Source organism: Phacochoerus africanus, chromosome 8 (genome assembly GCF_016906955.1).
Source record: "Phacochoerus africanus isolate WHEZ1 chromosome 8, ROS_Pafr_v1, whole genome shotgun sequence".
Taxonomy (NCBI): domain Eukaryota; kingdom Metazoa; phylum Chordata; class Mammalia; order Artiodactyla; family Suidae; genus Phacochoerus; species Phacochoerus africanus.
Window position 1 is genome coordinate 88,706,902 of NC_062551.1, and position 17,348 is coordinate 88,724,249.

The 17,348-nt window shown below is 43.9% G+C and overlaps 2 protein-coding genes across 10 annotated transcripts in view; one reads left to right on the forward strand and one right to left on the reverse strand.

Annotated features, from left to right (window-relative positions):
* YARS1 (tyrosyl-tRNA synthetase 1) overlaps positions 1 to 5,467 on the reverse strand; it is a 29,894-nt gene extending 24,427 nt beyond the window's left edge. For 2 of the 3 annotated variants that reach the window (XM_047793086.1, XM_047793085.1), the window contains exons 1-3: positions 5,264 to 5,467; positions 1,360 to 1,506; positions 785 to 960 (exon numbers count right to left, since the gene is read on the reverse strand). In XM_047793086.1, the coding sequence (XP_047649042.1) occupies positions 785 to 960; positions 1,360 to 1,506; positions 5,264 to 5,320 (380 nt within the window). In that variant the 5' untranslated portion in view covers positions 5,321 to 5,467. Of the gene's footprint in view, positions 1 to 784; positions 961 to 1,359; positions 1,507 to 5,092; positions 5,240 to 5,263 lie in introns of those variants that run through there. The other variant, XM_047793088.1, reaches the window with a different exon arrangement.
* A 232-nt stretch (positions 5,468 to 5,699) lies between these two features.
* S100PBP (S100P binding protein) overlaps positions 5,700 to 17,348 on the forward strand; it is a 39,926-nt gene continuing 28,277 nt past the window's right edge. For 2 of the 7 annotated variants that reach the window (XM_047793089.1, XM_047793095.1), the window contains exons 1-5: positions 5,700 to 5,765; positions 9,070 to 9,179; positions 14,119 to 14,232; positions 14,925 to 15,769; positions 16,528 to 16,616. In XM_047793089.1, coding sequence (XP_047649045.1) covers positions 14,927 to 15,769; positions 16,528 to 16,616 — 932 coding nt within the window. In that variant the 5' untranslated portion in view covers positions 5,700 to 5,765; positions 9,070 to 9,179; positions 14,119 to 14,232; positions 14,925 to 14,926. The other 5 variants (XM_047793090.1, XM_047793094.1, XM_047793091.1 and 2 more) reach the window with 5 other exon arrangements.

Here is a 17,348-nt window from a genome sequence, read left to right on the forward strand (position 1 = left end):
CGATGGGAACTCCTGGTTAGCACTTTTTAACAACAAAGCGTTTTTTGTTTTTTGTTTTTTTTTTGGTTGCACCCATGGCATATGGATGTTCCCAGGCCAGGGATCAAATCTAAGTCACAGTCGTGGCAACGCTGGATCCTTAACCTACTACACCAGACTCTCGACTGAACCTGCAACTCAGTAGCAACCTGAGCCACTTTAGAGACAATGGTGGACCTGCTGCATCACAGGGGAACTCTACCAACAGCAAAGTTACTTTTATTTATTTATTCTTTATTTTTTTGTCTTTTCTAGGACCGCTCCCAAGGCATATGGAGATTCCCAGGCTAGGGGTCAAATTGGAGCTGTAGCCACTGGCATACGCCAGAGCAACAGCAACACAGGATCCGAGCCACGTCTGCAACCTAAACCACAGCTCATGGCAACACCGGATCCTTAACCCACTGAGCAAGGCCAGGGATTGAACCAGCAACCTCATGGTTCCTAGTCGGATTCGTTGACCACTGCGTCACGACGGGAACTCCTCTTTCACATTTCTTTTATCCTTATTTGTTGAAGCTGGAAGGAGAAAGGGAGGCTGTGGTTCACCACTCTCCCATGCTGTGAGGTTTGCAAGGCCAAGGACTTTGTTATGGTTACTTATATTTCCAGCAAACAGTATGGTTCTCAACAGCTAGAGTCCAACAGCTTCTTATCCAAATTTAAAAAGTGCATAGACTTCCTAGATCTGTAATTAGCTAGAAGCATCAGAGCCAAAAAGGAGGGGGGATGATCAAGTACTTACTTGCTGAGCTGGTAATCAGTGCCTTTGATGAACTTGAGCTTCTCCAAGGGCACCCCAATGCTCTCTAGCATCGCCTTGATCACATTCTCATAGTAGCTGGTTCGGAGTTCTAGAAGTTCCCATGGGGCTTTCATGTTATCCAGGTATGCGTGAAGATCCGCAAATAGAATTGTTACCTGGACATCAGAGATAAGGGGCCACCAAAACGTGAATGTGTCCAAGCACTTCCAAATGAGCGGGAGAGGACTGGTTAAGTCACTCTTCTGGCCATTCCCCAAGGGCAACTGCTTGGATTATAACTTTAGTTTTTTTTTTTGTCTTTTTGCCATTTCTTGGGCTGCTCCCACGGCATATGGAGGTTCCCAGGCTAGGGGTCGAATCAGATCTGTAGCTGCCAGCCTACACCAGAGCCACAGCAACTCGGGATCCAAGCCACGTCTGCGGCCTACACCACAGCTCACGGCAATGCCGGATCGTTAACCCACTGAGCAAGGGCAGGGATCGAACCCGAAACCTCATGGTTCCTAGTCTGATTCATTAACCACGACGGGAACTCCTATAACGTTAGTTCTTACCTCACATCCTGCTTTCAGGAAGTCCGCGATCTTGGACATAGGCACGAAGTAAGCCACATGGGGCTTGCCTGTGGTTGCCGTCCCCCAGTAAACTTTAAGTTCCCGCTCCTTTAGGATCTCCTTCAGCTTTTCTTCCCCAAGAACCTCCTGTTGGCGGAAGCAGAGGAGCTGGTTTAATGCTGGTGCCCCACCCTGCTCATCCTTTACTCTGTGACAAGAAAAACAAAGGTGTGTGTCTCGGAGGGTCCAGGCTCTGAGCCAGCAGGGAGGTCCAGCCAGGTTCTCCGTGCTGGGAGACAGCCAACCTCAGCCAGTGCTGTTGCTAGTACCACTCCAGTGGAATGACACTGACGTTACGGGAATACAGCATGTCCCTGACTGGACCTTCCCCAACTCACATTCTTTCCTTTCACAGACAATTTCTTTTATTTATTTATTTATTTATTTTTAGGGCTGCACCCATGGCATATGGAGTTTCCCAGACAAGGAGTCCAATCAGAGCTACTGCTGTCAGCCTACACCACAGCCGCACGAACGCTGGATCCGAGTCGCGTCTGCAACCTACTCCATAGCTCACGGGAATGCTGGATCCTGAACTCACTGAAAGAGGCCTGGGATCAAACCCGCCACCTCACAGTTCCTATTTGGCTTCGTTTCCGCTGTGCCACAATAGGAACTCCCACAGCCAATTTCTTGAAAGGTGTCTCTTCTGTTCTCCATTCCTCAACTCCCATTCTAGTTTGAATTCCATACAGCAGCACACCATTGGAAATATTCTTGCTAAGATCACAGATAGCTTTCCGGTTGCTAAATTCAGTGTATATTTTTTTTTCATTTTTCCACCACACCTGTGGCATATGGAAGTTCCCAGGCCAGAGATTGAATCAGAGATTGAATTTGACCTCTGCCACAGCTGCGGCAATGCTGGATCCTTAACCCGCTACACCAGGCTGGGGACTGAACTGGCAACGCCACAGAGACAAGTCAGATCATTAACCCACCACACCACAGCAGGAACTCCAGGGACTACTTTTTAGTGCTCACTCCCCCCTGAAACAATCTCCTCTTTTGGCTCCTCTATTTTACTCTCTTAGTTTTCCTATTTCTCTGACTGCTGGGGCTCAGATTTCTTTGCAGCTATTCTTCCTAGTCACTAAACACGAGCAATCCTTAGGGCCCTCTCTCTTTTCTTCCTACTCTCCATTCTCCCTGACCTTCTTCAGTTGCTTCAATCACTCCTTATGAACTAGTTAACTACCAAATCTCCTGCTCACACCTATACAGAACATACTCTTGTTATCAAAACAGTTAACTCAACTCAAGTGCATCCTATTTGAAATCAGACTCATGCTTTCACCTTCCTGCCTCACTCCCTAACCATGTTCTTCACCTATAGTTTCACCCCTAGTGCAGTAAATGGGGTAACACCATTCACTGAACTGCATAAGTTACTCTCAAACAGCTCTGAAGTCCTCCTACTTCTCTCTGCCTCCATGCCACCAACCTAGACTTGGTCACCATCACATCACATCAAGACAAGTGTAACAGCCTCTTAACAGGTCTCTCATATCTACTTTGGTTCTCTCCAATCCATATCCCTAAAGGAAGCTGGAGAGGTCTTTAAAACGGCAAATCTGGTGAACTCATTTACCTATTTGAAAGCTTTAATAATTTCCTTTTGCCCCAAGACAATATTGGAAAAATCCTAAAGCTGTATGCTACTGATAAGAGAGATTTTACTGTTTCCTCAAGTAGTGGTTTGAATATCTTATCAGCAGGGCTTGTTAAAATTCAAGTTGGGTTCCAAGCCAGCTGGAGGCTGATCCTGCATCCTCTGAGCCCCTGACTATTTGGACACTTGGAGAATTTTCACTACTCAAGGAAAGGTTGTTATCACTTACCCTTTAAAACCTAAGTCATCACCATTAGCTTTGTGTGTCATTTGTCCCCAACCTCTATTTTATGGAGAGAGGCTAAGAAAGAAAGGATCTGGCTAAGGGGAAACATGCAAAACATCCCTCTGGTTAAGATCAAGTTATGAGTGAAAAGAACCCAAATGTCTATCAATGGACAAATGAAGAAACAAAATGTGGTATATCCATACAATGGAATATTATTCAGCCATAAAAAGGAATAGAGTTCTGATAAACGCGAAAACATGGATCAAACTTGAAAACATTATTCTAATGCAAAAAACCAGATGCAAAAGCCCATATACTATGATTCCATTTCTATGAAAGGTCCAGAATAGGCAAATTAGAGACAGAAAGATTAGTGTTTCCCTAGGGTTGGGGCAGGGGAGGAATGAGCAGTGATTGCTAATGGGTACAGGTTACTTTTGATGATGAAAATGTTCTGGAATGAAATAATGGTGATAATTGCACAACCCTGTGACATCAAATTTCACAGAGCTGCACACTGTAAAAAGGGGTGGATTTTATGGCATGTGAATTGCATCTCTTAAAAAGAAAGAAAAACAAGCTGTGGCCAACCAATGTATCACTGCTCTTAGAATACACCCCGATTTTATTTTTTTCTTTTGCTGCACCTGAGGCATGTGGAAGTTCCCATGCCAGGGATCGAACCTGCACAACAGCAGCAGCCTGAGAAGCTGCAGTGACAAAGCAGATCCTTAAACCACTGTGCCACAAGGAAACTCCAATGCCCCAATTTTATTTTATGTCTTTTTAGGGCTGCAGCCACAGCATATGGAGGTTCCCAGGTTAAAGGTCCAATCGGAGCTGTACCTGCCGGCCTACGCCACAGCCACAGCAACACAGGATCTGAGCTGCACCTGCGACCTACACCACAGCTCATGGCAACGCCAGATCCTTAACCCACTGAACTAGGCCAAGGATCGAACCTGCGTCCTCATGGCTGATAGTCGGGTTCGTTAACCACTGAGCCACCATGGGAACTCGCAATACCTCAGTTTTAAACACAGCCTTCAAAGCCCTCATAACCTGGTCCCTGCCTACTCCTCCTAAACAAACAAGTCTAAACAAACAAGTAAAATATATAGTTATGTCAGGCGGCGATAAATTCTAAAGGGGAAATAACAACAGAAAAAGGTAGAGCAAGAGATGAAGCAGTTCTGGTGGCAGGGGGGTTGTTATTTAAATAAAGCAGTCAGGAAAGGCCTTCTGGACAATGTGACAATAGAAGCCTGAAAAAGTCAAGGGAATGAGCAATGTAAATATTTACTAAGTGCTTGATCCGCATTTTGCTCCCTTTACTCCAGCCAAGTTAGCCTTCTTTCTGAACCAGTGTTCTCTCTCCCCTCTGCTTCCTGACCTGGGTTCCTTCCACCTGACAAGTTCTTCCCCTCATTATTCTGGTTAACATCTACTCCTGAAGGAAACAGCCGGAACAAATGTGGAGTGAAGAGGTGATCTGCATCCTTTAGAGCGCAGTTTAGAGGTCACTTCCTCAGCCTTCCCTGACACTCCCCAGCCCTCCCTCATAATTTCTTTTCAAGAAAGATCTCTGCATAAAGTACCTTCCACTGCTTGTTTCAACCGCAATTAAATGTCTGGATTATGGGTCATTTTCAACATCTGGTTTCCTCCGGATATGCTCTGGGAGGGCAGGGCCCTGATGTATCCACAGCTCCTAGCACCGCGCCTGGCACATAATAAGGTGGGTTGGGTGGGAGCCCTGGATTCAAAGCCTGGCTCAACACAAGTAACTGCACGCATGAGGTGAGTTCAACCATGATTTCTGTGGTACCTACATAACGGCTGCTAGACTGACTGACTGACGGAAGGGCAGTGAAGACTGCAGCTTCTCTCAAGGCTGCGGAGTGCTCGGCCCCACAGCCTTAGAACCCCGAAGCCCTGCGCAGGATCACAGGACTTCCGGGCCCCCTGTCCGCATCCGCGCACTTCCAACCCCGAGGCTCGACCTGTAGGTTCCGGGTGATAAGGTGCAGCTTCTCTTCAGGGCTCAGAGCGTCTCCCATGGTTTTGTCGATCCCGTCTCCGGCGTTCCGCCCGACACCCGTGCTCCTTCGGTGGCTGCCGCCACCGCGTGCAGGGAACTGTCACGCGGGTCCAGTTAGGTTGCATCAGCTGAGTTCGTCGCTCGGCTTGCTCGGTCTGGACCCTTCTCCTGCTAGTGGCCAGGAGAGAGTCAGGAGCAGTGGAAAGTCGAACGAGTCGATGAGACGAAAAGGGGTGGAGCAAATAGGCGGGGTAGGTAGTGCAGGGGCGGGGTTGCGACGCCTGCGCCGGGCCCAACCCTCTGGGAGGCGGGGCGGTTTCCTGCCAATCACTAACCGTTTGCCCTCCCCCTGGCGTTGGACCGGCTGCCTCGGGGTGGGGGAGGTCGGGGAGGGGGCGATAAAATGGCGCAGGGGGCGGAGTGAGGCGCAGTCGTTCGTCTAGGTTTCGGCCCGGCTTCCGGAGGTGAACAGCCGGAGGGAGGAGGGTGTCGGCGTTCCTTGGCTGGGCGGGGGATGGGGGCGCCTGTTGCTTCTTCAGAGGGCCGCGCACACCGTCCGCCCCTCTGAGGGGTTGAGAGGCCCTTGCCCAGCTGGGAAAGGGCTTATTATCATTTCTGAGGTGATGGCGGCGGGAGGGGGATAGTGTCTCTGCCTCCCCACCTCCTTGTCGGCGGGCGATAGATGCCCCTCACTCTGCCGAGGCAAAGGGAGGCTGTCTGGTTACCCGAGAGAGCGGAGCGAGGTCCGTTCTCTCTACCCAGTGGGGGTGGGGTGGTGGAGGTGGGGGGGGGGGGAGGGTTGCCTCTGCCCCCTACACTACGGCGCGGGTTGGGGGGGGGGGTGACTATTTTTCCGGCCGCGCCTTGCGGGCTGGGGAGGGGAAGGCAGACCCGCCCCAGGGGAGAGCCAGCCCCGGGTCCAGCGGACGTCAGGGTGGGCAGCCGTCTGCAGGGTGAGGGTGCATCGTTACCAGCTGGGGGGGGCCGCTTTTGCCCCTGCTGGGGGAGGGGTGGGGCGCCAGCCCAGCGCTTCTCCCGCCTTCCGCGGGGAGGCGGGAATTCTTGGTCTTTAGGGAGGAGGGAAGTGCGAAGGCCCTGCCCCGAGGGCGATGCTGTATAGCACTTACGAGGGAGAGCTGGGGGAGGTAGAACCGCATCCTACGAAGGGTGGACTGCGGCCCCCTTCTTCCAAGCTCTCGCGCACTGGAGGCGCCACCAGTTCCTTACTGGGCGGGATGGCAGGCATTTGGCACCTCAGGGTGGGCCCTGGAGAGGAAGTGATTCAATTGCCCACCTGCTCCCCCAACCTGATCTCCAGTTTCCTGTGGATTTGTTAGAGGCTTCAAGCTTTAACAAACCTGTCTTAAATCATTTCAAAAACATTTTCTTGTTAAAAAGAAACCTGTTGCTGCAGCTGAGTGGTATTTGGTCTCTAAGCCCACGTGGGAGGAAAGTTCTGGCATCTTTATCTAAGTGAAGCCTTACCTAAAATCCAGCCCTGGGTTGCTTTTCTGTCCTGCATTGTTTACAGTTATCTCAAAGGTGGTTGCAAAATTCTGACAGATAATTTCAGTTTACTTTGATTCTGTTTAAATGTTAATGCCCGTTTTATATAGTGATAAGCCTAGTGAGTGCCCTTAGTGCTGTCTGTCTCACATGTATTGCATTTAGGAAAAGTTGGAAATCATAGGTCCAGCCTTTGATTGAGGAAGTCTGGTCTTTTGGAAACAGTCCTTGCCCTTGGCCATACCTGTCAGATGCAAGTTGGTAATGGTCTTGGTTTTAGAGCCTTGAAAGAGGGTATGGGGTTGCATCTGTTGTTGCAGTTTCAGTGACCTGAGTAAAATGAGGCTTTGTGCTTTCAGGCAGTAAGTTTTCTTGGGTACAATAAAAATAGAAAGGGAACCAGTTTCTGAGGTTGCAACCAGGAGGTTAGAGAACAGAGCGAGGGGGTGGTAAACTGAAGTGAAGAAGTGGGTGGACAGGTGAGAGAGACTTGGAAGGACAGAATAGGGTCAAAGGAGGATGGGGAGCAGAGAAATTAAGAGACTTGAGAGATGGGAAAAATATTTTTCCCTTAAAAATCAGGAGATCTCATATTTTAGATCACTGCAAAGCAAATGCCAAGGAAGTCAGATGATGGTAGAATGGCAGATAGAGAAGTGCTAATGTTGTCTTGTGGAACTTCACTTTGGAACTTCAGTTTTTATCTGAGATTTTATTTTCCTCCCTTCAAATTTACTAAATTCAGCTTTCATAAACATCCCCTCATTTGATCCTCGTGATAGATAATCTGTGTTTGATGTTAACAGCCCCTATTTTACAGATGGGTATTCTCATCCATATTGAGGTTCAGAGACCTCAAGTGAATGACAGAGGTCTCTAAGTTTTAGTCTACTGCCTCTATGTAAGATACTTAAGTGGCCATTAATTTGCAGAATTTGCCTGATATTTCAGATGTCTCTACAGCCTCATTTTTAATCAATTTATTGTGACAATGTGGTTGGTAGTATGCTGGGTTAAATTAGAAGGGATTAGAGCATATTGGATAATTTCTTAACAAGCCAGGACCAGGGGCAGTTTCCAATCAGCTTAATGCTCTTTTCCTACCATTCCTAAGCTTCTTTTAAGGCTGACTCTTAAGGGAAGCGATGATGGTGGGGTGAAATAATAACTATAGCCACTACTTATTTAGCTTTTAACATTGTACCTGTACTATGCTAAGTGCTTTATGTGCATGAACTCATTTAATTCTTGTGACAACCTTAATGCGGTAGGTACTATGATGATCCCTATTTTACAAGGGAGGACAGTTGAAACTTCAGATTGTTATCATTGTATCTTTCCCCATTCAGACTTCTTAAATTTTAACACGCTTTTTAAAAAATTATTATTTATTTTGGGCTATGACCATGGCATGTGGAAGTTCCCAACCCTCGCTGCAGTTGCAACCTATGCCACAGCTGTGGCAACAGCAGATACCTTGGTCAGTGGGTCAGGGATCTGGCGGTGCTCTGAGCTGTGGTATAGGTTGCAGACGTGGCTTGGATCCCGAGTTGCTGTGGCTCCGGAGCAGGCTGGCAGCTGTAGCTTCAATTCAACACCTAGCCTAGGAACTTCCATGTTGCGGGTGCGGCCCTAAAAAAGGCAAAAAAGTAAGTAAATAAAAAAAAAATGACCTTTATAGGGCGTTCATCTTGCAGCTCAGCAGTAATGAACCTGACTATTATCCATGAAGATGCAGGTTTGATCCGTAGGCTCGCTCAGTGGGTTAAGGATCCATCATTGCCATGAGCTGGGGTGTGGGTCACAGACTCAGCCCAGATTTGGCATTGCTTTGGCTGTGGTGTAGACCAGCCGCTACAGCTTTGATTTGACCCCTAGCCTGGGAACTTCCATGTGCCGCAGGTGAAGCCCTAAAAAGCAAAAAAAAAAAAAAAAATTATAAAATAACTGGAAATCTGAACTAAATATTTTATAATAAGGAATTCTTGTTATGTACAGATGAAATGATGTGATGCCTGGGATTTGCTTCAGAATAATCTGGTAAAGGGGGCAGTGGGTGGGACAAGATTAGCAATGGGTTGATAGTTGTTGGGGCTGAGTGATGGGTATGGGGGAATTCATTATACTATTATATGTCGCTTTTCTATGTTTTAAATTATAATAAATAGTTTTTAAATGAGGAAATAAAATTTTGAAAAGAATGACTTGTGTAAGTTAAAAATTATATGTATATGGTATTGTTTTGCATGCTTTTACTCCTAGACCTTTCAGAACATCCTGTGAGAGAAGCTCAGAAGAGCCAGCTCTGTGCCTCTGGATGTCAGGTGGCATAGGAACTGATGTTTTCAGTGGTTGAGAAGAATATTGGTCCTGTGAGTGCACAGTACAGTTTGCAAGTAATGATATTTTTCTTCCAGTGAGATTTGGCCACATTCAGGGGTATTTCTCAGATTATTCCACTCTGCTTGGGAAGTCAGGGGAAACCTATGCATAATAAGGTGACTTAAATTACTTTTGCCAAGAGACCAAAAGCTCTTTTTGATGTCTGTATCCTTCATAAGATCTTAGAGTAGGTATTGTATTTAGAAGGCTCTGCTGCTGACTGCCCCTGGGCTAGTCTATCACAAGGGTGGTAGGAAAAACGAAAGAAAAATCATTGCCTTTGGAATCAGGCTTGGGTTGGGACCCATTCTAGCGTGTAAGCTCTTTGTTCTAGGTTAAACTACTAATGACTCTGAGGTTTAGTTTCCCGAGGGTGAAAATCTATTGAACTCTTCACTAGGTCGAGCAGGTGCTTGGACTGTACCTTTTGGAAGGAGTTGGAGAATGGGGATATGACTCAGAAAGAGCTTCTCAGGAATGCAGCTGCTTAACCCCAGTGCCTATGATACTTATGCTTGACAACCACCAACTTTGTTAAGTGAAAGAAAAGTTTTTCCAAAAGTAAACTTTTTTCTTACTGCTGCCTAAAGAAGTAATTTCACTCTATAAAATAACCCAGTCACTGGGCAGAGAAATTACTTTCTCTTTTTTTTTTTTGTCTTTTTGCTATCTCTTTGGGCCGCTCCCACGGCATATGGAGGTTCCCAGGGTAGGGGTCTAATCGGAGCTGTAGCCACCGGCCTACACCAGAGCCACAGCAACGCGGGATCCGAGCCGCGTCTGCAACCTACACCACAGCTCACGGGAACGCCGGATCGTTAACCCACTGAGCAAGGGCAGGGACCGAACCCGCAACCTCATGGTTCCTAGTCGGATTCGCTAACCACTGTGCCATGACGGGAACTCCAAATTACTTTCTCTTTATTGAGACACCTGCTTCAGTGCCTAGGACTCTCTCACAACAATTACTAGAATATTGGTAAAGTAAGATAAAAAGCCATTGGAGCTCCCTTGTGGCTCAGCAGGTTAAGGACCCAGTGTGGTCACCGCTGTGGCCCTGATTATAGCTGTGGTGCCTGTTTGATCCCTGGCCTGGGAACTTCTGCATGCCATGGGCACAGCCAAAGCGAAAACATAAAAACAAAATAATAAAAAAGTCCATAGCAACTCTTAAGTTTAAATATAACAAATAGAGTTATATTGAGGGATTAGAGTTGTAAAATATGTCTCACAGCGCCTAGTTTGTAATGGGTACTTAATATTTCTTCCCATTCTATTCCATCTCATTTCTAAGATCGTATTAGTTTAAAGTATACAATGTAATGATTTGTTATATGACATTACATTAGTTTAAGGTATATAACAATGATTTATATATATATATATATATATATATATATATATATATATATATAGCGCAAAATAATTGCCACAGTAAGTAACATACATCACCTCACTTAGAAATTTTTTTTTTAGTGATGAGAACTTTTAAGATCTCTTGGCAACTTTAAAAAATATAGTATTGGGAGTTCCTGTCATGGCGCGGCGGAAATGAATCCGACTAGGAACCATGAGGTTTTGGGTTCGATTCCTGGTCTCGCTCAGTGGGTTAAGGATCTGGCATTGCTGTGACCTGTGGTGTAGGTCGAAGACGCCGCTCGGATCTAGCGTTGCTGTGTTCTGGTGTAGGCTAGCGGCCAGCTCTGACTGGACCCCTAGCCTGGGAACCTCCATATACCGGGGGTGTGCCCTTTAAAGACAAATAAATAAATAAATAATATAGTATTGTTAACTATAATCACCACGCTATATATTACGTAGGTCCCTTCTAACTCTAAAATCTTTAATCCTTCCCATTTCCTTCTCTTTCTCTAGGACTTTATTTTCCATACCATTTTGTATTTTCTCATATTGGTGCTTAACATTCAGTGTTGTCTCCCTAGGAAGATTATACATTCCTTGAGGGTGGAAACCATATCTTTATTTCTTAGAAATCATATAGAGGCATATTATCTAGCTCAGTGCTGTGTGATGAAGGTAGTTGAGAAAATGTATTCTGAAAGAATGCATGAACCAAACCTAAAATTCAGGGTGCAGTATGGGGCGGAAATTCACAGTGAAAAAGCCACAAGAATTTTCCAAATTTTGGAGTTCACTGTTCAGGCATTTCTTATAGCTTTTCAGATGTTGACATGTGATAGATGAATATCAACTTTCTATCACCTTTGCCATCTAGAAAATAATTATATAGTAGGTCCATTATTAGCTACTTAAGAACTAGGTTTTTTTTTTGTTTTGTTTTGTCTTTTTGCTATTTCTTTGGGCTGCTCCCGCGGCATATGTAGGTTCCCAGGCAAGGGGTCGAATCAGAGCTGTAGCCCCCGGCCTACGCCAGAGCCACAGCAACGCAGGATCCGAGCCGTGTCTGCAACCTACACCACAGCTCACAGCAATGTCATATCGTTAACCCACTGAGCAAAGGCAGGGACCGAACCCGCAACCTCATGGTTCCTAGTCGGATTTGTTAACCACTGTGCCAAGAACTAGGTTTTAATTGTACAAGTAATATATAAATATTCAAGTAAAAAAGTAAAATACTGGTGTTCCCGTCATGACTCAGTGGAAATGAATCTGACTAGTATCCATGAGTGCCGGAGTCCAGCTCCAGCGGCCTGGGATGCGCACCCTGTTGGGGATGAACGGTGTCAGCAAATGCACACAGAGACAGCCTCTTTGTCTCTTTTTCAGAGCGCTGGACTGCTCGAATTTTATTGGCATAGATGATTGTTTATATAGACAGTTTTTAATTGCAGTCCTGATCACATGGTACAGTAGTTATACATTATGTTCTAAGATCTTTAATTAAAACTAAGATCAATAAGCACAAAACAGGAGTTCCCGTCATGGCGCAGTGTTTAACGAATCCGACTAGGAACCATGAGGTTGCAGGTTCGATCCCTGGCCTTGCTCAGTGGGTTAAGGATCCAGCATTGACCTGAGCTGTGGTGTAGGTTGCAGATGCGGCTCGGATCCCACGTGGCTGTGGCTCTGGCGTAGGCGGGTGGCTACAGCTCCAATTGGACCCCTAGCCTGGGAACCTCCATATGCCATGGGAGCAGCCCTAGAAAAGGCAAAGACAAAAAAATAAGCACAAAACATCATGGGTACAATATATCATGTGGAAAAAACATCATGTGAAAATAAGATTCAGTACAAAGCATCTTGTGGTTAGCTAATCTTTAACAATTAAAAAGGTTACAGACATAAGAATTTACAAATCTTGTTTTTAGATTAGTGCTTATCTTCAAAGTGTCATAGCAGGAAGACAGTATGAGAAAATATTAATCAACTTTTTTTTTTTTCCTCTTTAGGGCCACACCCGCGGCATACAGAGGTTCCCAGGCTAGGGGTCGAGTCAGAGCTACAGCTGGCGGTCTACACCACAGTCACAGCAATGCCATATCTGAGCTGCATCTGTGACCTACACCACAGCTCACAGCAACACCAGATCACCAGATCCTTAGCCCACTGAGCGAGGCCAGAGGCCAGGGATCGAACCCACAACCTCATGGTTGCTAGTCAGATTCGTTAACCACTGAGCCACGACAGGAACTCCTAAATCAACTGTAATTAACTAAAACTTAAAAGTCTCTTAGAAGATCAGAGGCAACTGATTATGTCTTTTTAATCATGAATAATATATGTCTAACCTTGTCTTAAGTCTGTAGTACATCCCAACTTCTAAAGCTTACAGTTGATTATAACTAGTTAATGGATAAATGCTATATATTTAACTGAATTGAATTTGAATGGGGAAAATCCATTTAGGGTGAAGTTTTTATTATTATTGTTTTAATTTTATTAGGTCACAAATCAGTAAGAAAAACAAATAATAGTAAAGACTAAGGGAGGACTGGGTAACAAGTGAAAAACAGGAAAAACTAAGTCACCCAAGGAACAATCCACATTTTGCGGCACAAACATGGACATTGTTCTCGGGAAAAACCCCAGTCCTCTCTATCAGTGTAAACAGGAGAGCCGTATGTTTTATGGTCTGTTCTTGGAAAGGAACCGTTCAGGCAGGCCCTTTTCCTTAACAGAAGCCCACCCTCAGATTTACACGGTGCAGGTGAGCTCCCTCTCTCTGTCAGGACCTTGCCCTAGGGCCTACACCGTTACGCAAGCTCACTTTCCTTGGTTTCCTGCATCTCCTTGGCTCCCTGCACATGAGGATGCAGGTTGGATCCCTGGCCTTTCTCAGTGGGTTAAGGATCTGACATTGCTGTGACCTGTGGTGTAGGTCGCAGATGCAGCTTGGATATGGCATTGCAGTGGCTGTGGTGTAACTGGATCCCCCCACAGGTTATAACAGTTACCAGTTTTGTGTTGTATTTTTCCAGACCTGTTATTTGCATTTATGTATGTATTGAAAATGAGAGTTTTGTAGGTATGATCATGCTTATAACTTTTAGATCTTGGTAGAATCTTAGACATTGCCTAATCCCCATTCTCCATTCCTCCCCCATTTAAAAAAAAAAAAAATTTGTATCTCTTCCCCATTTTATAGATGAGGAAACAAGTCCCGGTTAAATGGCATGCCCCAATTATCACAGCTAGTTCATGACAGAACCAGGACCACAGCCCAGGTCTTTGGACTCCCCAAGACAGTATTCATCTTACTGGAGCAAATTATATTCTTAAGAAAGTATAAATTATTGGGAAGACAAAACTAGTTCCTTAGTTGCATAAGTTTTCTTCTAAAGATTTTTCTTTGATGTTCTTGACTCGAAATCCAACTTTCTGGTATTTAAAAAAAAAATGAAGATCAAAATTAATACATGGAGCACCTTAAAGCATAATGCAGTTGACTTTGTAATTAGCAGAGTTGAAAGTGATGAGAAGATCCTCTAATTTTCTTTGTGCCTGCAGGAAGGTGGGAGTCAATCATTTTGACAAGTCTCCTGAAAGGAACAGCTAGCAGGAGCTGAACCCTTTTTCCATCTGGTCTCGTGGCAAAGGCAGAGATTACTGCAGCTCTACACAGTATGAAAGACAATTCTTTATCTTCTTGTATGCTTAAGGGCTTTTTTAAACTTTATTTTAAAAGTAATACATGTTTTTTAAAAAGTATAAACCAAAAACCCAAATATTTTACGTATGTATTTGTTTTGTTTGATATTATTATTCCATGATAGTGTATGCAGGTCTACTTCGTTGTGTTTTTAAACAGTTGTAAAGTGTTCCATAGCGTGAATGTACATTGATTTTACTGAATAGTTCTGGTGATGTACATTTATGTTGTTTCCAGTATTTGGATATTTTGAATAATGATGCTTTGAACATCCTTGTAAATCTATCCTTGTGACTTTGTACAGGTACTTCTGCAAGATAAATTTCTAGAAGTGAAATTGCTATTACCAAATTACTCTCCACAAAATACTGTACTGACTTATACTCTCACTGACAGTGTGTGAGGATACTTGTTTCTTACATTTTTACCAACCTAGATTATTGTGTCATCTTAATTTTTCTCAATTTGATAAGGAAAAAGTATCTCATTGTTATATAGTTCCCATGAATCTGGTAAGGTTAAATATCTTAAAACTATATCTCATGTTAACAAGTCACAGGGCAAAGAATTTGAAATACTAAGACATCAGCACTTTCTAGAGCAGATTGGAGTTGATGTAAAGATATTTCCTCTTCCTCAGCAAAACTGCCTCTTATTTCTCCAGGTATGACGTGCTCACTAGTGCCCTCTGAACAGTCTTCTGGTGCCTCTCTCTTGCCTAAAGACAGTGCCCCATTTTCTTGGGGTTCCTTGGATGAAGATGGATTGGATGACTCCTTGCTGGAGCTGTCTGAGGGAGAAGATGATGGCCATTTCAGTTTCACGGAGGAAGAGATTCAGGAGCTCTTGAAAGATGATGACCTATCAAATGAGCACCTTTCTAAGGAAAGAGGGTTGCTTAATGGTGACAACAGGAATGTTGAGAAGGAAGGTAAAGGGAGTCAAATTCTACTTGACACTCCCCACGAGAAAAATTCATTGTACAACTTGGGACCAGTTACTGAGACCCCTGGCCTCTTCAAACTACCTCAACTAAGTACATCAGTTGGTCATGGATCAACTCCTACTAAACCATTGAACCGACGCTTTGCACTAGAAAAGAATCTTATAAAAGTAACAGTTGCACCATTTGATCCAAGAGTTTGTGATGTTGTACTTGATAAGGACAAGACTGATACATCCAAAGATATTGAAAAACCCTCCTCCCTTGGAGAAGAGATGAGAGAAGATGGTCTTAGTCCAAAGGAGAACACACTTTGCACAGAATCTGAAGGGATCAGCCCCAGTAACTCTGCCTATAATGGGCCCCCATTCCCTTCTTCAAACAATAACTTTCAACAAACTGTCTCTGATAAAAATATACCTGACAATAAGAAACCCACACCTGCATTCTCTCAGATCTTGGACCATTCAGAGACTCCTTCTAATTTGGGGTCATCCTGGAGAAACAGGTCACATAAACCAAGTCTTGAAGTGAAGTTTCCGGTTGTTTCCAGTTCATCAAACAAAGTAAGTATATTTTTATAAAGACAGAGGAATGAAATTATTTTCATTCAGAAGCCATATAGCAGCTTTGTGTTAGATAAATTGAAGTTTGAATCCTGACTAGTACTGTGATCCTGGGCAAATTATTTAGCTTCTCACAATTTTTTTTTTTTTCTCTCCCTGCAGTATAAGTTTCTGGGTCAGGGATCAAACCAGAGCCACAGCAGTGACAATGCCGAGTCCTTAACCACTAGGCCAGGGAAGTCCTCTTCACGATTTCTTACCTATAAAATGGGCTAAATAATACTTCACAGTAAAAGTTAATTAAATATTTATAGTAACTGGTACATAATATTAAGTGAATCATTTATTGGATAAACTAAGATAATAATAATTTTGCTATTATTTCTCCTTTTTTGGGGGTTTCAAGCTAAGTCTTTATCTTGAATTGCCATGCTGTGCATGTTAGATAAACCAGTTCTGAGTCAGCCACTGAAGAGGTGAAAAACCTTGCGCAATTTACATAATGTCTTTGAGCCTGATTGCCTATCTGTCAAGTGGATATAATTGTCCATACTGCTTAGAGTTTCTTTTTTGTTTTTTCCTTGGGATTACCACCGCTATCTGATTGAAAGCACCTACTTTAGTGCCTGGTACACAGAGGATTCACAAGTATGTTTAGGTAGACTTTAGTTCAAGAATATTTCCATAAATAATGTTTTCAGTTTTCTTATAACTAAGGGCCATCTTTTCTTCTTCATTCCTTCTGCTCTGAATAAAAGCAGGATGTTCTTGACAAGGATTCTGGGAAGCTGAAGGTCCATGAGAAAAGACTAGGCAAAGTCATTCCTGTTCTGCAAGCCAAGACAAGGTAACAGTATAGTGAAATATTCTGGTTTCTCTTTGTTCTCTTCAATTACTTTCTTCCTTTCCTGAGTTTCTCCTTAGCGTGGGGAAAAAACCCTGCATCAGGGGTAAGCATACTTGAAGTTCTGGAACTAGCAGTAACTGTGTGACCTTGGACAAGTCAAATATTCTCTGAACTCAGTTTCTTTGTCAGTAAAATGAAGCTAATGATGCCTTCTCTGCTGTCTTGGGGTTATTTTGAAGAGGAAAAAGACATATTAGTGAAAGCACTGTATAAATGTATGATTTCTTTTCCTGTGTGTGAGGGAAGCCTGATCACAGATATCATAGGAAGTTAGAATAATTTTGACAAAAATGTTAAGATATAGCTATGTAGAAAAACATTTACTCATCTCTCTCAACTTGCTTATGACTGTCCTTGGGGAAAAAATTTTATAGAGGTTGCAGATTTGGGTCACCTTTTCAGTCTCTTCTCTCGTTGCCAGGAGATGGCAGTGTCTCTCCATGGCTCTTTTCAATTAGCAAGGCTGTATTTTTAGGTTGAGTCAGATTGGTTTCCTTACAATGAGTTAAAAAAAATTTTTTTTTTTGATTACACAATATTAAGTTTATTTAGCTTTAAATTTTTTTCAATATTGTAGATAGGGCTAAAGTCCTCCTTGACTAACACCTCTAATCTGTTTTCTGGTGGTGTTTTTTTTTTCTTTTGGTTACCTAAGGGAACTTTGTGAATTGC